At 52.5% G+C, this 21,187-nt stretch overlaps 2 protein-coding genes across 9 annotated transcripts in view; both read left to right on the top strand.

Annotated features, from left to right (window-relative positions):
- EPB41L1 (erythrocyte membrane protein band 4.1 like 1) overlaps nt 1-8,828 on the top strand; it is a 28,641-nt gene extending 19,813 nt beyond the window's left edge. For 3 of the 5 annotated variants that reach the window (XM_075166071.1, XM_075166070.1, XM_075166073.1), the window contains 8 exons: nt 1,681-2,079; nt 3,489-3,599; nt 4,010-4,090; nt 4,273-4,335; nt 5,249-5,344; nt 6,347-6,427; nt 7,374-7,490; nt 8,688-8,828. In XM_075166071.1, the coding sequence (XP_075022172.1) occupies nt 1,681-2,079; nt 3,489-3,599; nt 4,010-4,090; nt 4,273-4,335; nt 5,249-5,344; nt 6,347-6,427; nt 7,374-7,490; nt 8,688-8,696 (957 nt within the window). In that variant the 3' untranslated portion in view covers nt 8,697-8,828. Of the gene's footprint in view, nt 1-385; nt 494-1,680; nt 2,080-3,488; nt 3,600-4,009; nt 4,091-4,272; nt 4,336-5,248; nt 5,345-6,346; nt 6,428-7,373; nt 7,491-8,687 lie in introns of all 5 variants that reach the window. The other 2 variants (XM_075166074.1, XM_075166072.1) reach the window with 2 other exon arrangements.
- Nucleotides 8,829-12,539: 3,711 nt separating this feature from the next.
- AAR2 (AAR2 splicing factor) lies at nt 12,540-19,466 on the top strand. Of its 4 annotated transcripts, none has more exons than XM_075166236.1 (4): nt 12,540-13,392; nt 14,903-15,132; nt 18,233-19,174; nt 19,276-19,466. In XM_075166236.1, the coding sequence occupies exons 1-3, from the start codon at nt 12,636-12,638 to the stop codon at nt 18,398-18,400; spliced, it is 1,155 nt and encodes a 384-aa protein (XP_075022337.1). In that variant the 5' UTR covers nt 12,540-12,635; the 3' UTR covers nt 18,401-19,174; nt 19,276-19,466. The 4 variants fall into 4 exon arrangements, with proteins under 4 accessions (XP_075022337.1, XP_075022339.1, XP_075022336.1 ...); XM_075166238.1 differs by lacking the exon at nt 19,276-19,466 and adding an exon at nt 16,449-16,616 and having other exon boundaries at nt 12,554-13,392; nt 18,233-18,322; XM_075166235.1 differs by having other exon boundaries at nt 12,554-13,392; nt 18,233-19,466.
- Nucleotides 19,467-21,187: the final 1,721 nt, after the last annotated feature.

Raw genomic sequence — 21,187 nt, 5'->3', positions numbered from 1 at the left:
CGCTGGCCAGTTGGTTCATCAGCTTTTGTTTTGTGACCCCCCCCAACATTTTGGCTCCCTGGAGAATGCCACTCGCTAAACCCGAGAGCAGGCACCCAAGCTTCATGTCCAGGAGCAAGAAAGGGAGACGGGGGGTGGCTGAAGGAGCTGCGACTGTCACGGACACGCAGACACACCTGGCAGCAGCGTGCCCACGCTTCCAGCTTCACCCTTGCATTTCTTACGTTGATATCCCTTCTTGCTTAGCTCGCCGGCCTCACCCACCCTCCCCTGTCTTCAGCAAGCTGGTGGCTGGATGATGAAACAGCTTTCTTCGCTCTTGTAAGCGCTAGATCAGCTCCTGTAGAGTTCATTTCCTTACAACTAACCATTTTCTCTAATCCAGAGCAAATCTCAGGAACCAAGTGGGGAAGAAAAGGATTTATCTGAACCGTCAGTAATATCCAGCCTGAAAGAAGAGAATTTAAAGACTGCTGTTCCAGTGGTCTTCCAGGTCTCAGTGCTGTTTTACTAACTGCTTACTGTAGTATGAAAGCTCTCCTTAACCAGCTGAGGGCTGTGTGCTTCCAGCTCCTCTCCCCATTGCAGAGCTGTTATGTATATATTTATACATACACACACACACGAATACGTGTACGCAGGTGTGTTCCTCTTGAGTTTGTCTGACACCCTGTTTCTCATACCTCTCAACCTCCCAGCAGTGCCAAGGGAAGGTTGTGCCGGCACAGCCTGGCCCGTTGCGGGGATGGCTCTGGCTGCAAATGCTGGGACCAGAGTCCAGGAGGTGGGTCTCCTCTGGCATCAGTGGGCTTAGAGCTGTTCCTGAGGGAGGACTCTCTAGAGCAAGGTGCAAAGTCCAGCAATGGGTCTAGGTTTCCCAAAGTCCAGCACGGGTCTAGATTTCCCATGGCTTCATGGCAAAGCGTGGCGAGGGGAAACGTACCCTCTGACGGCGGAGTTGAGAGGTATGTCCATGGCTGGAGAAGAGCTGACGGAGGGAGGTCATCCCTTGGCTCTGATCGTGCTGTCAATTACACTGACCAAACACTCAACCAGGTCATCCCCAAGACTCGCCCCCGGCTGCGTGAGGGGGAGCGTTGTGTTGGTGGGGCAGATTCACCCCCCGGCGCAGGCAGGTCCTCCTCCCCCGGGGCGATGCTCCGCAGGGCCCACGCAGATGCTCAGTGGAATTGGCACGCTTCTTCGCTTCTCCTTCACTGTGCGTGGCTGGTGGGGCCCTTTTCTTTCAAACTCTGCTCTCTTTCTTTCCCTTCGTTTGTTTTTTTTTTGAGTGCCCAACCTTACTGACATACGATAGCACCGGCGTCTGAGCTGTCTGAATGCCTCTTAACAGACCTGTTGTTTTGCATACATCTGCTTCCACCGGGTGCACTGACGTGCCTCCAAGCTGACCCTTTTTTGAGATGATTAATTACCAATAGACTTTTGGCAATATCAGATGGAATAACCCTTCTCCCCTCACCCCACCCCTGCAAAGTCGCTGCTGTCAGAAAGGTTTCAGTCTCCATGCTTGAGTTGTGTTTGACTCTACTCTGTGATGTTTGCTGCAGCCTTCTTTCTCCTCCTCCTCCTCCCCTCTCCCCCGTCAGCAGCACCAGCGCTGCCGCGCCATGCGGTGCTCACTGTCTCCGTCTCTCTCCGCCATTGTGTCTCATTCAGAGAGCGGGCTTGAGGGAGGGCGCCGAGGAGAAAGCTAAGCCGCCTCGGCACAGGGCTCCCGAGAGCGACACCGGCGATGAGGAGCAGGACCAGGAGAAGGACTCGGTCTTTCTGAAGGACAACCACCTGGCCATCGAGCGCAAGTGCTCCAGCATCACGGTCAGTTCAACCTCCAGCCTGGAAGCAGAGGTGGACTTCACAGTGATCGGTGACTTCCACGGCACAGCCTTTGAGGACATCTCCCGGAGCCTGCCCGAGCTGGACAAGGACAAGAGTGAAACGGAAGACGAAGGCCTGGTTTCCTTCCAGCACACAGACAAAGTAGTTCCCAGACTGGAAGAGGATGTCAAAGGCGGGGAGAAGGTCTCCCAGCCCAGCCCGGATGTCTCCCAGCTAGAGGTACACAGGGACGCCATTCCACCGAGACTGTCTCAGTGCCACCACGCCTCCATGTTCCTTGTCCTGGTGCCTGGTATTGCCTTGCTGGTGTGCACTCCCACGTTGGTTTGGAAGAGCATGCTAGCTTTCAAACATCCCCAGGCTCCTGTCCGGTGTAGCTGTTTTCCCCCGATGCATGCTGTCGTCTGTGTTGCATGGCTCTGTCGTGTGTTTTGTGCATCTGCTAACCAGGAGAAGTCGTCGTCCTCTCTTAATCCCCCACGTTTGGCTGCCTACCCCGTCCCTCGCACCACTACAGCGTGGCAGCAGCTGGGAAGGGCACGTGTCACTAACCAACGGCTCTGTCCTTGTGTTTTGCATGAAGTCAGAGACCAGTTCGTGTAGTGAAGAGAAATGTGCTGCCAACTAACCGCTGGTCATGCCGGGACCGGGAGGGATTTGCAGAGTAGCTTGTGGGAGCCGCACCAAAGCTCGTGGAGGGTCACTCCCGTGCCGGGGGTGATTATAACGGGGCTAAGAAAAATGCATGTGGCATGCGTGTGGAAGTTGGGTGTATGCCACGGGGAGAGAGCTGTAGAGCCAGACCCAGCTCGGACGAAACGTAGCCTTGCCTCTGCGCCGGGCCAGGGCCGTCTCCCGCCCGGTCAGCGCCGGGGCAGCCCTCCAGCCCTGGCAGGTAAGTCCCAACACTGCCTGGAGCTGCCAGGGCGAGTCCAGACTGGACCCAGGAAAAAGCTGCAGAATTAGCCTGAGCTTTCTGTGAGCCAGCCTGGAAACCCTTGTGCGGAGCATCCGACGCCATGGGCTGCAGGGTCAGGGGCCGTGGGCATGGGTGATCAGCTCCGTGGTGCCCCATAGCCGGCGCTGGGCAGGGGAGGCCGTTGGCTGGGGAATGCTGAGCACTGGCTAAGCATCCCAGGTGCAGGAGCCCTTGGCAGCTCCAGATTCCTGTAGTGGGGGAGTGCTGGAAACCTGTCTCCATTCCCCCGAGGTTCTGACACCCCAGATGTAACCACAGCCGGTGCAGACCATAAACCTGCTGCGGACACGAGTGAAATGGATTTGGTGGGTCTCGCCCACCCTCTGAAAACCAGTTTCGCCTAACCCGTGGTGTCTATAAATCCATCCAAAAAATCCCTGAAACCCCCAGGGACAAAGCGTCAGGTCTGATTTGGGGGGTGTCAGTCCCACAGGGCACTTTGCACGTGGCCGTCTGCCCAGGGCAGCAGCCTGGCCTCTGCTCTTTGCCCAGGTAGGGCTCGGCGTGACGCTTGCAGGACGTCACACGTGTGTGGCACTGGCAGCGGAGTGGGGCAGGGATGCTCTGCTCCTGGGGGCTGGTGCACAAGGAGCACTCAGGGCTGTTGGCATCGTGCCCCAGTGCCTGACTTGCTGTGTTTCTTCTGCAGTCATCAGCTCCGAAAACAGATGCTGTGACCGGTGGCCTGGGGCTGGGCATGAAGAAGCCTGAAGCAGACGGCTCCACTCCCCACCGGGTCGGCACCACAGACACAGCCCAGGTGACATGGTGGCTCCATCCTCCTGTGCCCCGCTCCCCGATGGCTCTGCCGAGCCTCAGTCCAGCAAAACCTGGCCCCAGACAGCAGCGCTGGGAGGGCAGGCGGCTGAGTGGGGTGGTCGGGGGCCTCTGCTCAGCCTTGTCTTGCTGGAGTCCCCAAAACATCAAACCAACGCCCACCCAGAGATATTCTGTGTGCGTCCCTGGCCCCATCTGCCATGTGCTGGGCAGTGCTGGCACATGGGGACATCTCCAGAGGGTGACGGCCACCATACATGCTGCACCATGCCTGTCCGTGGCCTCATGGCCCTCCCCCGCTTCCTCTGGCAGCAAGGACGGCCACACCGTCCCTGCGAGTGTCACCCCCTCCCTGGCACCTCCAGGCTCACCAGGTTTCCTTTGCCCCGGCAGGCGGAAGGAGGCACCCCGGGCAGCAGGGACGCCACAGCCGCTGCTCACGCTGGCACCGCAGAGACGGCACTGGCGACCTCAGTAAGCGGGGCTGGCCCCTCGAGAGGTGGGGGAGCTGCTGTCCCTCTGCTCCGGCGAGGGCGACTGGGGCCGGCTGTGCTGGGGGGGGACCCTGCCCCACCGGGGGTGTCTGCGGAGGGCGACCTGCCGTGTTTGCCCCCGCATTGCGTCCCAGCCAACGCGCCCGTCTGCTCTTCTTTCAGGATCACAGCACCAAGGCTGGGAAAGGGGCCGCTCCCGCGACAGACCTTCGCTCCCTCTCACCGGTGAGGGGGGGACGTGGTGCCACCAGCCAGGCCAAGTGGTGGGGAGGGAGCGAGGCAGCCCCGCGGGGCTGGGGGGGGGCTGGGGTTGGTCGCACGGGCCCCCTCCTGTGTTCCCAGCACTGGCACCCTTGGCTGGTGTGTTGGTACTGGGAAGAGCAGAAGGATGGGGAGCGAGATGGCAGGGGACCCCCGGCCCGTGGCCTTTCTCCTGTGCCAGATATGCACCTTGAGCATCTGCTGGAGGAGGATAATTCCTAAAAAATAGCCTAGTCCCTGGTGAAACCTCAAAGCAGGCTGAGGTATCTTTAGCCCTGGGTGTCCTACCTGGCCACCCAAGGCCACACGCAAAGTCTCCTGTCTCCCAGTGGAGGTGACAGCCATTAACAACCCTGCCCAGCAGCAGGCCTTCCTGCGTAAAGTGTTTTCCTACTCGATTGCCTGGTTTCGACGGAGTCAAGCCTGGCCAAACGCCACGTGCTGCCCCAGGCTTTGTGCAGCAGGGAGAACGTACCCGGCGCTGTGTGGCTGGGGCACCAGCGCAGCCTTCCCAGCCCTCGCCACGCAAAGCGGGACGGGCACAGCTAGAGGTAGCCTGAGAGCTCTGCACTTAGGGCGGCCCTGAGGATGGATGGGGAAGAGCAAAACGCAGCCATGAAATCATCTGCCCGCTGCAGAGACCCTTTCCTGCAGCTCTGGGCTTGGGGTAGCTGTGGAAACCTCTCCCTGGCCTCCCCCAAAAGCCGAGGTCCAGTTGGAAGCACAGTGCAGTGTGGTTTTTTCCCTTGCCGCTCTCTCCCCTCCCGTGCTTGGCTGAGTAGGTGCGTCCCGGTGGGAAGGTCCCAGCTCTTCGGGAGCCAGCACTGGGGGCTCCCCCGTGGCGGCCCCGCTGATGCCGCTGCTCTCTGTCCTGCAGATCACCAGCGGCTCCGCTGGGAAGGAAGTGCTCACCAGCATATTCAGTGCCACTGCGGAAACCCTCTCGACTTCCACCACTACCCACGTTACCAAGGTAAGAGCAGCTCCAAAGGAGGCAGCCGGGGGGTTCCTGATGCAAGCCACTGGAATTTGCGGATGGGTGGATTTATGTTGTGGTTGGTACAGCAGAAAATGCCCCTCTCCTCCTTACAAGCCGAAAAAGCGTGTGCTGTCCCATGGGGGATGGCGAGCCAGCACCGCACCCCATGCCTCCCTCTGAGCGCCCCGTGCCTGGTTCAGCCCCGCTGCGCTGCCTGTCCCATCCAGCCAGGCGTGACCGCAGGGGACTGCAGGCAAGGACAGCCAGGCATCGGGTGTTCATCACCTGCGTACCACCCACGGCGACTGTGACACATGCTGTGCCCACCTCTACTGGTTGGTAGATTGGGCGGGCAGGGAGTCGTTGGGGCGAGAAGGAAGAGCGGCGCGCAGTGTCGCTGACCTCCTGAAGCCAGCTGCAGGGTGGAAGGGACTCCGAATTCGGCTGCCAGCAGCATGCGTGCGAGTCCCTGCCCGTGCAACTGGGGGGAGTGTTCCCAGATGTACCTAGAGCCAGACCCCGGGTCCCCCTGGCCCACGAAGCCCACAGCAGCCGTGCTGGAGCATCTCGTCTTGTGTCAGCTACGGCCGCGTTAGCGTGGGGTGTGTTGGGTTTATTAGAGCTGGAGTGGGGCAGGCAAGGGGGAGTGATGGTAGGAAACGAAGGAGACGAGGCTGCATCGGAGGACCTCACCCATGGCCATTTCATTCCCGAATTAAGTGCACGTAAAGGAAAGCAGAAGCACAGTGAGGGACCTGAGCAGGAAGGAGGGGTGCTTGGTACCTGCCACCCGGCCCTTTTCCTTGCCCCCCCACTGTGGCCAGCTGTGTCTTGCCGGTTCTAACCATGCACCGAGTCCAGCGTAGTGGGAGATACACTAAATTACGGGGGAGTTGTAAGGTGATGCTGGCGTTGTCCCTCCTCCTGTGGGCAGAGCTGCATCCGCAGCTGGCTTGTCGGAGAGCTGTGGGTGAGCGCTTTCCTCTTGTTGTGCAGACTGTGAAAGGAGGGTTTTCCGAGACTCGGATAGAGAAACGCATCATTATCACAGGAGATGAAGACGTGGACCAGGACCAGGTAGGAGCAGGACGCCCTGGCTTTGCCTGGCTCTGGCTGCCCCCAGCTGCAGCACCGCATGCTTCTGGTTCTGGCTCGTAGCTGTTTACTCCTTCTCTCCAAAAACTGACCCCCGAGGCCCCAAACCTACCAGCTCTGTCTGGCAGTGCAGGTCCCACGGGGTGCGGTGGCACCCACGTGAAGCCCCAGCCCAGCTCCCATCAGCGCCCGCTGCAGCAGTGAAGCAGCAGTAAAGGCTCCAGCCCAGCACAGAGCCCAGTGACAGGACCACCTTTTTATTTTCTTAAAACACGTTTCCAGTTGCCCTTTCTCTGTTGAAGTACTCCAAAGTGACCCAGGTTCTTCCTCTCTTTCCAGCACAGTCTCACTACAGGTTGACTCACTCCAAGTGATGGTGTTTTACATCTGCCTCTGTGATAGAGGAACAAAAAGGAACAAACTTTTACGATGAAATAACAGAGATTGACACAAATCTCTAGGGCCACAGGGTCATTTTCCTGTGGCCTAACCCTTTGGGATTTGTTGCTTAAGAAGAAAAATTAAAGAGCTCAGTATTTAAAAGGCTCTAAAATAATTTTTAGATTTTTTTAGAATTATAATAATAAATTTAATTAGATTATTATTGTAGATTTTTCTAGGGTTTTGCTGCAGTGAGGATTGCTGCTGTTCCTTTGCTTGGGTTTCAGTAGGGAGCCTGGGACATAGCGCATCTCTACAGAAAAAAACAGCAAGAGAAAGACAGTGCACGAGGCATCCCAATAGTGTACAAATTCCCAGCCTCTTCTGCCAGGCTACTATGGGTTCAGCTTTGAACCTCTGCATCCATGTCCTCCTCGAATCCCACTCAGCTCCAGCTGCTTTCTGTCCACTGGTTCTGTCTGGCTGAGAGCAACGTGCCAGATTTCGGGGAAGTGATGATAAATGCTTTCATCCTTCTGCTTTCTAGGCACTGGCTTTAGCAATCAAAGAGGCAAAACTACAGCATCCCGACATGCTGGTAACCAAAGCTGTAGTATACAGAGAAACAGAACCTTCTCCAGAGGAAAGGGACAAGAAACCTCAGGTAGGTGGAGAAATTACCAGTGGAGAAGCTACCGGTTACCATCGGTAAGGGGTGGATGTAACTGGGCAAGCGTCTCTGATCCCCACCAGCTGCAGGTGCTGGTAGGTGTTGCTGCTCCTCGGCACTAAGGGTGGCAGCTCTCAGCCAGCTCCAGGCATGGCCACGTGGTTGTGGTCAGAAAGCCCGTGCCGTGCCACCTAAAGCAATTCTGCAGATGTCACCTTGCCGTGCTGCTCAGCAGAGGGGTCAGAGTCATTTGCATGTAAAGAAGAAAGGACGTGCTTTTCCCCCTGGGGCGGGGAGGGAAAGAGGTGATACCAGTTTTGTGGATGGGCTGAGAAACTAGGCCACAGGTTCTGCAAAGCCAGTCCAAAGTGTTTGCAAAAGCAGAGGTTTCTTTAGTCCCATCGAGATCCCCAGGTTCTGACCTGCACATGCAGGTGCAGGCAGCAGCACACCAGCTTTGCACCTCCCCGCAGCTGCCCCAAAGCAGTCACAGCCCCAGACATTTTTCTTCAGGGCAAAGCTGGCTTGAGGAGTCCTGCCCCACTCTCGACCCCCTACTCTGACCCCCTTGCTCCCCCACCAGCCGGGTTACTGCAGCTCTTCGGGGGTGGCGCAGCCCAACAGACCTCTGTGTCAGAGCCGCGGAGGGGCAGAGGAGCATGGTGGAAAGGAGAGGGGGAGCTTCTGACGGCAGCTTCGCTGCTGAAACCCGTATGAGGAGCTCTGTCACCAGCCAGCCTGCAGGTGCATTTCGAGAGGCCTCTTTAGAAATGCGATTTTGTGTTTCTTTATCATATGAAGATTTTGACTGGCAGCTTTTAAGCTTGGAAAAGCGCCCAGCTCCGTGGCAGCTTGGAAGGTCAGAAGAGGCTCTTGCATCTGCCTCATCTTGCCTCCTATCGCACAGTACAAACGAGCAAACCCAGGCACTTCTGCATCGCTTAGGGAGCCACCCAATTTTAACTGAATGGCTTAAAGTAAGGGAGCAGTGACTCACCGTTATCTCCCCCATACACCAGCACCAGCCCAGTGAATTAAGAGTTCCTGCTAATTACCAGAGGTAATTAAGTGCAAACTGTGGCCCCAAGTGTTTGCAAATTTACTGTCCAGTGCCCTCATACAAAGAGGAGCCCTTTTATAACCAAAGAAATCGGCACCCCATGACTGGTCGTTTCCATCTGCCTTGTACAGGAATCTTGACCAACATGTTCATGGAAGTCGGCATCTGTATTCAAACCTGGAGAACAGCGGAGAAGGAGCCTTCATGCTGGATTTGTCAGCACGACATAGACATCCTGGCTGCAATGTTCATGGCGAGAGACAAAAATTTTTAAAAAAGGAATAGCAAATATATTATATATATATATACATACATACATATATATATATATATATATAAACAGGAAACAAAATGCATCCTTGCACTGCTGCTATATGCTGGAAATGAATAGCAAACAACACCACCAACAAACAAAGCCAACCCTCTGCAGATAAATTGAAGAATTTACTGGATTGGTGATAAAATAAGATCTAAAATATCATCCTAATAATAACAATAATATTGTTAACAATACAATAAGCCACCATCTTGCATGTTACATTAAAGGATACACAATCATGAGTTCATTTGTTGCACACTGAATGGAAAGGAAAACTGCTTTGCAACAAAGCAAGAAATAAGCAAACTGAAGTTAAAAACCACAAGCAGAAGCAAAACCATTCCCCACCTCTGGAAAGAAGAGAGAAAAACATTGAATTTATTACCTTAGAGTTATTTTCCAATTTGCAAGTGTCTTTTCGCCCTTCTCCTCATTCCATGCTGGTTCTTTTGCATCTTTTGGGGTTCTGTTAACTCTTCCCCTTCCGTTCCTTATCTTCTTCTCTGTGCACTTGTCCAACCTCTTGTTCTCTGAAGGTATTTAACAATGGATTTCATTTCAGACAAAACAAATGATATGTATATGGTTTCTCATTTATAAAAAAGCAGCTTGTAGGGGTTTCATATGGATGTGCATTTAAGTTATGTATATTATTATATATAACGAGGGGGGAGGGAGGGAACAATACTGAAATAATTCAACAGTGCTGGTAAATATGATGACGACATTTTTAAATTATTAACTCTTTGATTGACTGTGGTTGGTGTATTTTGAGACTCTTAGATCACACGTGGGACTCTCAGTCCTGCAAGAAGAGAACGGGGAAGGCTTCAGCCGCTGCTGTTCTGGGGGGGAAGGGGAGGGGGCGAGAGACAGGGGATGTCCTGCCGGCTGATCTGCAGTGTATGGTGGTTGGATTTGGAGGGTCAGTGGTGACTTGGAGGGGCAGGGAAGGAGGTTGAGGCTGCGGCTCCAGCAGCTGTAGGCAGGATCGTCTCCCCAGCCCCCACGCAGAGCCACGGGAGTCAGCTGGGAGCAGGGTGGCAGCCGCAGGACTGCGTTCATCGCTCCTCTCCAGCCCACTGAGCCGTGCCGGCGGTTGGGGTGGTTTTGCTTTGTCTCTGGATCCCAGTAATGAAGTTACTTGAGCTTTGTAGTAGGGTCGAAGGCAGCGGGGTTGTCTCTGCCCTGCCTCCCCCGCGGCCCGGGGTGTGATGGCGAGGGCTGCCCGAGGCGCTGCGGGCTGGTGACAGCGATGGCGGGGCGATGGCAGTCCTTCCCCCCACCTGCCTAGGGATGGGCAGTGGAGAGACTGTCTCCGTGGCTGCAGGGCGTCCCCAGCACCCCAGGCTGGACGAGAGAGCCCAGGCCCTCAGCATAAGAAGGCGCGTGTCAAGGAGGTGTCGGTGGAGCTGCCTTCCCCCAGCTCATCCCAGCTCGGCCTTTAGCCACAGAGGCTTCCTCTACGGCTGCCTTTGGAAGGGCATGGGCCAAGCCCAGGGCCTCGTACACTGTGAACCAGGCAGTTAGGGTAGACTTGGAACCAAAATCGGAAAGGAAAGGAAATAAACGGGTTTCCTTCTTGGAATCGTCTCTAGCTCCTGCGGAAACAGAAGGGCCCACGATTCTGCACCATTTTGCCTTTAGTCTCCCACCCCTCACACAGACTGTGCCCAGAAATAGGTGCGTTTTGCCAGGTCCTGCAATGGCTCGGAGGATGGCAGCGAGCAGGAGAGCCTGCGCCGGGAGGACGTTGTGGGCAGACCCCGCTCACCGCCTTTGCTGTCCTAGGAGAGAGCCTGCTCCCTGGCAGCCGCGGTTCACCAGTTGCTTGCTAGTATGGCCCCACGAAGTCTGTTCTCCTTCTGGCAGAGAGGTTTCTCCTGCAAGCCTGAAAGGCGTGAGCACAGGCTGCTTGGCAAGCGGACAGAGCTGCTGGCTGGCGCCAGTGCTGCCAGGTCGTGAGGGTCTTCCCAACTTCCATCCGAGCGCCTTCAGCTACCTTTAGAGACCAGACCCCCTACCGAAAAAGAGTTAAGGCAGTTGCAAGGAGGCTACTTTCCTCTCTTTTCAATACACCCAAGCCAGCTGTCATCAGCAGTGGCACTTCAGAGAGAGGCGGGGTGGCGGAGGACTTGCGGTCTGCGCACGGAGCTGGTGTTCATCAGCGCACTGCGTGTTCATACGCAGAGGAGCCCACCTGGCTTTGACACCTTTACCACCCGCCAGAGGCTACTGTGAAACTAGATACTGGCTTTTGACATTGTGTACAGTTATAAAATTGAAGGTTACTGTAAAAATTAGTGGCCTTACAGAGTTAGACTTGGTGTGCGCTTGGACTGAAATGAGTTACGTTTGGAGTGAGCAGATCCAGTCCCTGGCTTCCGCAGCGTGTTTAATGGGTGGCAGTGTTTAAAAACTTTGGAAAAAAAAAAGAAAAAAAGGAAAGAAAAAAGCTCACTGCTTGTCAACCTGGTGAGGTGTGGGTTTCTGCTGCTCAGCAACAGCTGAGGCCGCCGCGGGCTCAGCTCCCCCAGCCTGCCCATCACCTCGCTCCGTTTCAGATAGCTGATCACTGCTTGTTTTCTTCCAGGGGCCTTTCTGTTGAAAGGGGTGGGAAACACGAGTGCCTGTTTTTACCTGATCCCACAAATTCATTCCAAACCTGGCCTGCGATTGCATGAGTAATAATAACAGTAACAATAATAATAATATTTATTTTTATTTGAGAAGCACCTTACCAACCAACTGCAAAGCTCTGTTGTTCCTTCACTAACTCTCCTTTTCTCTTCCCGTGTTCTCCCTCTCCCCCCTTCAGTCATACTCCTTTTCAGTGCTCGGTGGTGTATGCGTGTGTGCTCACTGTTCTTGTATTCAATAAAAGTGAAATAAATGTGTTTGATGCTACATCAGCTTGGGGCCTCAGTGGACTCTTTCCTACCAAGAGGATGGAGAAGTGAAGGGGGGACCTTGCAGCCGGGGTCTCGGCACATGGAAGTACTGGACTCTGCTCCGTCTAAAGCGAAGGTGCCGCCAGGTTGGGTGTTGTGGCCGGTGGAGCTGGGAGCGGCTTCACGCGGCGGCTGCCGACCCTGGTACGCAGGCGTGGGGCAGGAGGGTGGTTGTGAGGGTGCCCAAAACGCAGCCAGCGGAGGCGGCAGCTGTCCCTGAGGAGCCCGACTCTGCCCGTCGTCCTGGGGGGGAGGACGCGGTGCTGCGAGGGCATCGGTCCCGCTGCGGGGTCTTGTGCCGCCGAGAGGTCTCGTGTGTCTGTCCCGCTGTGAGGCTCGCGGTCCATCTGTCCCCACGGCAGGGCTCTTGTCCGTCTGTCGCGCTGCAGGGCTCTCAGTCCCCGGCTGGCAGGACTGGCGGCCCAGGGGAATGGCTGCCAGCTGGGGGGCCCAGGGGGGTGAGGCTGTCTGTTGGGTCAGAGCGGAGCAGCCGCCAGCCATGCAGGGCCCTGGGAGGGCAAAGGGGAACAACTGCCGGGGTTGGGGTCTTGGGAGCCAGGGGGGATGAGCGGGGGGGCCAGGGCACCCCTGCCCGCTGGGGCCGTGGGCACGACCGCCTGCAGTCAGGGCCCGGGGCCCGGGGAAGCCACCTCGGGCCCTGGGCGGGGCCGGGCAGTGCCCGGAACGGCCGCGCCCGGAACGGCTGTGCCGCCCGGGCGCTTTTCGGGGAGGACCGGGCGAGCTCGGCGGAGGTTCCGGGCGGTGGGCGCCGGCTGTGCCGGCAGCGGCCTGCCCTGCCCTGCCGTGCCATGGCGGGCCCGCGGCTGGAGCCCGAGCTGGCCAGGCAGCTCTTCTTCGAGGGCGCCGCCGTCGTGGTGCTGGGCGTGCCCGAGGGCACCGAGTTCGGCATCGACTACAGCACCTGGGCCGTGGGGCCCAGGTTCCGCGGCGTCAAGATGATCCCGCCGGGCGTCCACTTCCTGCACTGCAGCGCGGGGCGGGCGGGCGGCGGGCGGGAGACGGGCCCGCGCACCGGCTTCTTCCTCAGCCTGCAGCGGCGGGAGGTGCGGGTGCTGCGGTGGGACGCCGCCAGCGAGGCGGTGGGCCTGGCGCCGCCGGCCGCGGGCGAGGCCGAGGCCTTCAGGGAGAGCCTGCAGGAGATGGACGCGTTCCTCGGGCCCTATCCCTACGAGACCCTGAAGAAGTGGGTCTCCCTCACCAGCTTCGTCAGCGAAGCGGCGATGAAGAAGCTGCAGCCGGAGAGCGGGCGGATCTGCGCCTTCTCGGAGGTGCTGCCGGTCGTGGCCGGGAGGCACACCAGAGACCGGGCGGAGCAGCGCCTGCCCCGCTTCGACGCCGAGTGCCGGAGCTACGCCGAGGGCCTGGCGCGGCTGCCCCAGATGAAGCCGAAAGCCGGCACCGAGATCAGGTTCACGGAGCTGCCGAAGCAGATGTACCCCGATGGTGCTACTCCGGAGGAGATAACCAGGCACAGCATGGACCTCAGCTACGCTCTGGAGAAGGTGATTAGCCAGCGGTACGCCAGCCAGCCTCTGGATCTGCTTGGTGAGTACCGCGTACCGCCCGGCAGGCCGCGGGTGCTTTGGCAGAATAAAGTCGTTTCTCTGTAAAACGAGAGCCCCGGGATGAAACCCGCACCTCTTCTGTGGGCCCCGTTCCCTGGCGCCCTGAGGCATCTCTCTTAATTGCAGGACAGAAGTTTGTGGAGTTTTTAGCAGCTACAGGGCCTGTTCCAGTTGCACTGGTGTGAGGACGTGGTGCCCGGTGGCCGGAGCTGCCAGCCTGCCACAGTTGCCTCTCTCGCTCCTGGGTGCTGCGCTTGGAGCCCAGATTGCCTCAAATTAAGTCAAAAGCAGCAATCGCAGGTGGCCGCGAGCTGCATCTCATGCAAAGGAGGCCTGTCATCTGGCACCGGCCTGGCAATTTGCCCGTTAAGTGAACCTCTGAGGATGGAGCTTACGGAGTCCTGGGAGCATTGGATGGGGCTGAGCATCGTGATTGTCAGATTCTTGTTCCCGTTTGGGTGGTGAGGTGGTACCAGGTCTCCCAGCAGGCGGTTCCCAAGGCAGTGGCCGGTCCCCTCCCTGGCTGGAGCGGTGGCAGCTCTGCTGCGTGCTGCTGGCGGCTCTCTGTGGCAGCATCTGGGGTTTGCCAGCCCTGCTGCAGGAGACAGCCACAGCGAGGGCTGTGGCTCCTGGTCGCAGGGTCTTAATTACTTGCCAGCCTTTTTGACAACTTGTGATATGAATAAATATCAAATCAGTGGAGGTCCTGAAGTGTGGTTTTGTTTCGTGGCAGGATGGAGGGAGGGCTTGGGAACCCAGCCGAGCTGGAGCCTCAAAGCTACTGAGATTTGGAATAAGCCTTTGTTTTCCCCTTCTTCCATTTTTTCTATATTAATGTTATACAATTTATTCTTTATCAAAATTATCAAAGACAACTCTAGGATATACAAAGAATGAACTACCTTAGGAAATGGTGACGCCATCATTCTGGCAAAATAGCTGATGCTAAGCGTCTGGTGAGATGAACCCTGGCTCTTAATTCAATGAGGAAAAAGCATTTGTTAATGTACTGCTCCCCTCTCCCAGTGTTCCCACAGCCCTTGCGTTCAAGGGCACCAGTATTTGCACTCTCGTGTGGCTCTGGAAACCCGGGCATAGGCAGAGTGAATGCTTGCAGAATAACAGCAATGTCTGACTTCTTATTTGAGCGTCATTTTGAGAACACGGATGACACTGGAAGCCCTTAAGTGGCTGTGCACTCTTATTGCCACTAAAGTCACTCTGCAAAGATGATAATTACAGTTATAGGTGGACCCTGTAATTACGCCCGATTATGCTTTACCTTTTCTCCAGCTGAAGAGCATTAGGAAATAGTGTTTGGAGTATTGATTGCTATCAGCAGAATCGCTGCAAGGGCAGAATGCATGTGCAGAAGGCAAACCCAGAGTTTTGTGCAATCATTTACAGAGTTTTTGAAAGGACACATGCCTTGGATGTGTTTTTAGTCTTATGTGTGTTTTCTTTTGTTTTCCTTTGCTGAATTTGTACAGCTGAGTTGCAGTTTGCTTTCATCTGCTTCCTGATTGGGAATGTGTATGATGCATTTGAGCACTGGAAAAGACTCTTAAACATCCTGTGCCGATCTGAAGATGCCATCGGGAAGTATCAAGACCTTTACATCAATCTCATTTCTGTGCTGTATCACCAGCTCAATGAAATCCCAGCTGATTTTTTTGTGGACATTATCTCCCAGGACAACTTTTTAACCAGCACCTTACAGGTACGTTTGCAGCTATCTCTTGAAAAATGGGAGTGGGAGGAGAGGGCATACAGGATATCAGGGCAAATTCAGGGAGATGCTGCAAAAGGAATTAAGCTGCTGTTGAGCTGTGTGGGAGAGTGTGAGTCTATTTAGGCACACACGTATTTTCTTTTACTTTTTCCCTGTGTTGTTTGCAAAGAAATGCCATTTGCTTGTCATCTCAGAGTTTGATCTGCTCAAGTATGCCGAGAAGAGTCTAACGCAGTATAAAATTGAGTTAGTCCATGTGCAGGGAGGCCAGCAAAGTGAGGCAACGAGAGGAGGGGCTAATGAAGATGGCTGCAACAGAGAATGGGGACTGTTTCTTTTTTATTATGTTTTCCTTGCAAATAGCGCTGAAAGTAGCCTGCTACATTGACATGGTTTTAGAGTTCTGGAGTGGTGCATCTAATGCATCTGGACTGTACCAGCATACTTTTTCTAAAAATTTTTAAGGTCTTCAACTACATTAAGCTGAACAGCTATGAGAGAGACTGAGCAAGTGCAAGATGATGTCTGTTTGTTTATTTTTTTCCAAAATGCCATTCGTTCCTTTTAAAAAAACAAAAACAAAAACAAAACCCCAAAAACCCCAGAAAACCAACTTTGGCATAAAAGACTGATGATGCTGATTTTTGGTCAGCTTGAATGGTATGGTTAGTATGCAGAGAAGTTGCAGTGAAACCTTATTGAGCTTAGGGCATTGATAGTATTTAAGAAGCTTTTCTATTCCTGTTAGCCTTAAGCAAAGCTGAAGATTTCCTATAATCAAGTTCTGATCCAGAGGGAATTTATGGTTAGTCCAAAATGCAGAAAACGCTGCTTCTGCTGAGACAGGCATGGGCAAATCTGTAATTCAGCACTAGTAAAACCAGTTACTCCCCCTGATTGTAACCATGCTAACAGCTCAGCAAACAGACTAATCAAAACTTGGTTGAAAAAAAAAAAGGGGGGGAAAAAAAAAAAGCCAAAACCAGATACACTGGTGAAGCTCAGCAATGGAAACTTAATCCCAGCCAAAACAGTAGTAAGTTATGTTGCAGGTGCTTGATGCAAATTGGTAATGCTTTCTCCCTTCTCACGGGGTGGTTGTATCTCTCTACTTGTAACTCCAAGTTCTTGCTGTAGATTTGGGGAGGGGGAAGGTGTGTGTTTTTAATTTGCTGGGTAAAATGTTACAGGAAACATTGCTTTCATCAAGTGACTTTCTTCACTTTTTTGGAATTTGGATTCATAAAAGTCTCGAATTTTTTGTTTGGTTGGTTTTTGGGTGGTTTTTTTCCATCCCATTACAGGACTGGAAAACCTAGCTCTATTTGCAGCACACTTGCAGAGCAACACTTTGCACTGTCAATTTACAGCAGTACAAAGAATCTGTCAACCAGCCAGTCTTTCCATCTGATGGGCATTTTGGAAGCACCCTGTCTTTCTGGTTATCTTTGCTTTTTGGATACCTGAGTCTTGTATGTCCTTGGATTTCATCAGTCTCTGTTCTTTACTTAAGTAGTAGAAGCTGGTGCCTTTAGGTGGCTGTGCTGGCTTCAGCGATCACTGTTAAGCCCTAGCAGGAGTCACCACATTCCTGGTAACAAAGAAGAAATTTGCCTTATGGTTGAGCTGAGCCTCTCCTTGCTAAAAGTTCTCTGTTTCTCTGCTCCTGTGGGATTTCCCTGAAGTGCTGAAATAGTGCAGGGGAACCTCTGGGACTTGCCTTACCCAGTCACGTTATGTACGCAGCCGTCAGAGTTAACAGTCTTAACTGGATGTGGGCAGGTGGATCGAAAGAAGTGCAAAATGGTGTGTGTGGGGGGGAGTGTATTACCTGTGTTAGCTTTTGCTCAGCTTTGAATACAGCAACTTTATTTTTGGAGTTTGATCTAAGGCAAGAAGAGTATAGCGTAACCTCTACTGAATATGCACCCCTAACAATGTTTAAAGAAAAAAAATGTTGATGAAATAACTAATTTAATGTGCAATTCATCAAGGAGAAGTGGGAAGCATAATCTTTTAAATTTTTTTTCTTTTTAAATAGCAGCCTTGCTGTGTAAGGGAGTTCTGTTATAAAGAGGCAGTTTCGTGCTAGAATGAACAAGGAGAAGGCAAATGATCATAAACAAAGCAACAAACTTTGCTGCTCATTGTCAGTGTTTTATCCAGCTGTCAGTAGGTCTCTCCCAAATAGGAGCCTGCTTTTTCCCCAGAGGGCTTTCCCTTCACTTCCATTGTGCAATGATTTTTTTTTTCCTTTGGCTTTGAAATATAAGTTTCTTCCTATGGAAATGAATTCTGGATCACAAGTTCAGAAGAGGAGCAGAAGCAGCCTGACGAGAGATGGGCTCTGAGGCTAAATGCCATGTTTAATCATACACAAGTGCTTTAACTCTCAAAGTGCTAACAGAAGCTGTGAATTTGTGAAAAGTTAATAGATTTGTGTGTGTTTGGATGATGCAGGGGAGCCACCCTTAGAGGTCAGTCCAGATTTCGGTGCCCTGTGCTCAAGGGAATGGCTGTGCTGGGGATAACTGGACTTTTTCCAGAGAGCTCCCATTCTTCTCTTACCTTCAAGGTCATTTTATTAAGTTTCCTCTGTATCCTAAGGTATTGGTGATACCATATTACAAAAAGATGAGTATAATTACCTGTTGGACTTTTTGACACATGCTGTAAAATTGGCTATGTGGCAAATGAAAACTGATGGTTCTCTTTTTTTTTTTTTTACCTTCTGCTCAGACATTTTTCTTTGCTCACACTTAAGAGTATTTCAGAATTCTGTAGTACATATTTAATTACATATATACTCTTGCTTGAAACAAAGTTATTACCTTAGCGCAAATATTTCTAACGCTGACTCGGTGGAGTGAAGGCAGGATGTCTGTCTTGGCTGTGGGATGAGAGGAGAAGTGTAGGCTTCGTTTAGGTAGCCCCAAAGCTGGAGTGGTTTCCAGGGTAGTGGATCCCTTACCAGTGGCCTAATCTGAAACTTTTCCTGGTGCACCCTGTTGGTGATGTCTTTGTAGGAAAGAGATGCACAGCTTGTGCCATGGCTGAGTTCTTACTAACCTCTACTCTGTTCTTTTAGGTGTTTTTTTCCTGCACATGCAGTGGTGCTGTTGATGGGACCCTAAGGAAAAAGGCTGAAAAATTCAAGGCTCATCTAACGAAGAAATTTAAATGGGACTTCGAGGCAGAGCCTGATGACTGCGCTCCTGTAGTGGTAGAACTTCCTGAGGGCGTGCAGGTGGACTAAGCAAAATGGTCACTTAGAAACAAACAGCTTGTTAAAATAGCTCAGATTTCTCCACATCTTCTCCAACCTTGCCAGCTTCCTAAAGTCTGTTTCTGAAGCTGACTCCTCTTTCTGCTGTAGAAGCAGATGTGGAAAACACAGGAGGATTCCTAACTTTGCAAGGAGACCAGAATTATTGGAGGAGTTTGAGTATTGTCACATGGCTACTTTGGACACCTTGTTTTTTTCCCTAGCTCTTCTGCAGCATCTCCTCGTTCTGTACTCAGCTGACCTCTAGATCCCTGGTCCCTTCCGTCCTCCTGGGCTGGAGCTGACACCCTGGTTGGAGAGCATCTGTGGTTTACACTTGAAGCCTTTGCTGCTCCGATTTGATACCTCCTGAGCGAGGAGTGTAAGCCCACATGACTGGTTATTGCAGTTTTGGACAGCCTGAACCCAGGCTGTGAACTGAGAAATTCTGCTCTTCCTAGGCTTGCGTTACAGGGATGTAAGCACAACTGTTTCAAAACTGTGTTGGATGCTTCTGCTGCTAACTGTGATTTATTGCAATGATCTGTTGTGGAGGAGGACTCAAAGCCACAAGAAAATTCCTCCCATTTCATACCCTTAATACTGAGGTACCTTATTCCTCCCATTCTGTTAAAGCCCTTTGTATTTACTAATGACACTGTTTAGCCTGATGTAAAAGAAAGTTAACAGTTTGGTAACAAGAAATAGAATTATTGGACATGAGTCACCCAGGTCTTGAAGAAGATAGCCAGCATGAGATAAAAGGTCAGACTTTCACATGAACTGGATCCTCTGTTGTGTTATCATTGGAAATCTTTACATATTTTCACTGGTGACGGTCTCTTCTTTCTCCCCATTTCCCACAGGTAGGCTGTAAGAAAACTTGTGGTGCTCTTTCAGAGCTGCATGGGGACTTACTCCAACCACCTGCTTGTTACTTTCTCGGCTGTTAGACTCCTTCAAGAATTTGTCTGTATGTATGTCTAACAAGATAACACTGTTTGTTTGTTAGTCTTTTATAGTTCAAAATAAATCTCAACAGCCTTGCCTACAGAAAGCGTCTGTACGAATAGTTTTTTAGTTATTTAGCCAAAACTTATGGTACTGTGACACTGCCGTCTCTCATTGGGATGTCCAGTGTCCCCAGAAGTACCATCATAATGGTATCTGCGACATCCAAGGACAACTCATAGTAAAATGGTACATGGCATAGCACAAAGCGCAGCGTGTTCTGGGAAGAAGGTATGTGGTGAGGTGTTTCCAGATAATCAGGAATTACCGCAGGAATCGGCTGTCCGAAGCGCTTGTCTACTGCTCGGTGCACTTTCCTCCCTTTCCTCAAGGGCGCTGCAGTCCATTACTCTGGTAATGGTCTTGGTGTGTCCATTTTAAATGCACTCCGTATTGACCACAGGCCCTTGGGGGAGGTTACTCCGATTTGGCAAGCGTTCGGTTCTTAAATCTTTCTTTCCATGCTTTCTTGTCCTTCACACCCTTGAGATGTTTTGTACAGTGCTTTGACTGTGCTCTCCTCTTGTCTTCTCGCTCTTTTTTGTATCCACAGGCAGCGCTGTCTTTGCAGTTGCCAGTTGGACAAATCATTTGTAATAAATGGCCCCAGCATTGATAAAGGTGCCTTTTCGGTTTGTTGGCTCTTTGCACCAACCTGATGACTGGTTCTGTTGCTTTGGAGCAGAACACCAATCGCTGATGTAAGTAGTGAGTAGCGAAGGTAGCATGGAGGCCGGGGACCTGCCCGTCTGGAAGGGAGAGGGGAACAGTGCTCCGTGGCTGCAGACCAGGCTGGCGGGGCAGCGTCAGTGCTTTGCAGGCTGTCCTGGCAATGCTCCCGCTTGTTTGATGAATAGGTTAATTGGAGTGTGTCTTTGTTAAATCTCAAAAACAGAAACTGAAAATTAACTTCCAAAGTGTGTAACTACACTTTTAGCAACTGAGAAAAGAGAATATAATTGTACTTCCATTGTGCTTTTTTTCTTTTTGCAAGGTTGTAATAGGGAGAGGTAATATCTCTTATTAGACCCACAAAATAGGTGGGGAAGAAACAGGCCTTTGGGGACACAGTCCCTTTGTTAGATGTGAAGCAGAAGCAGCGAACGTTCAGCTAAATACAGCTTGAGGTGTTCAGAATTCAACTCCATTATATGAATCAATTGCGCACTTTGAGGGAAAAGGGAAGCTGGCACATATGAAGCAACATATGTTGGATGTTTGCAAGGGGGGAGGTTATAAATTTTGGGAGGGAAAAGTGTGTTGTTATTCCCATTGAAGTCAGCAGGAAGGAGGGTATAAAAGGAAAGTGGTAGCTTGTAATAGAAGGAATATTTTCTTGCCCTTATATAGCCTCAGGCCAGCTATGGCTATGATAACACTACCCCTTCTTCCAGCTAAGATGAATATAACGATCTGAAAGCAAAAGAGAGATTGTGTGTGTGTGTGTGCGCGCATGTAAATGTGTGATCTAATGAAGTGTAATATGTGATGTGTTTGCAACACTGATTCAGCAACAAATTAGGGTCAGGACAAGCAGCTTTCGGTGCGTTGTGAAGTGGCACTGAAGCATGAGGTACATTGGCCTCCTGCTTATGTGGAGAGTTGTCCAGCTGCCAGAGTTGTGCAAGTGAGGCAAACTGGCATCATTCCTGTCCTGTGACATGCTTTCACTGCGGATTGTGTTGGAGCACGGACCCTGCCTAGCCCTGGGTGAGGCTAATCACTTGTGGATCAGCCGTGCATGAGCTGAACACTGGATACCCCCAA

Source organism: Calonectris borealis, chromosome 17 (assembly GCF_964195595.1).
Source record: "Calonectris borealis chromosome 17, bCalBor7.hap1.2, whole genome shotgun sequence".
Taxonomy (NCBI): domain Eukaryota; kingdom Metazoa; phylum Chordata; class Aves; order Procellariiformes; family Procellariidae; genus Calonectris; species Calonectris borealis.
The sequence above is the reverse complement of the archived record's forward strand: the minus strand, read 5'-3'. Positions and strand labels throughout refer to the sequence as shown.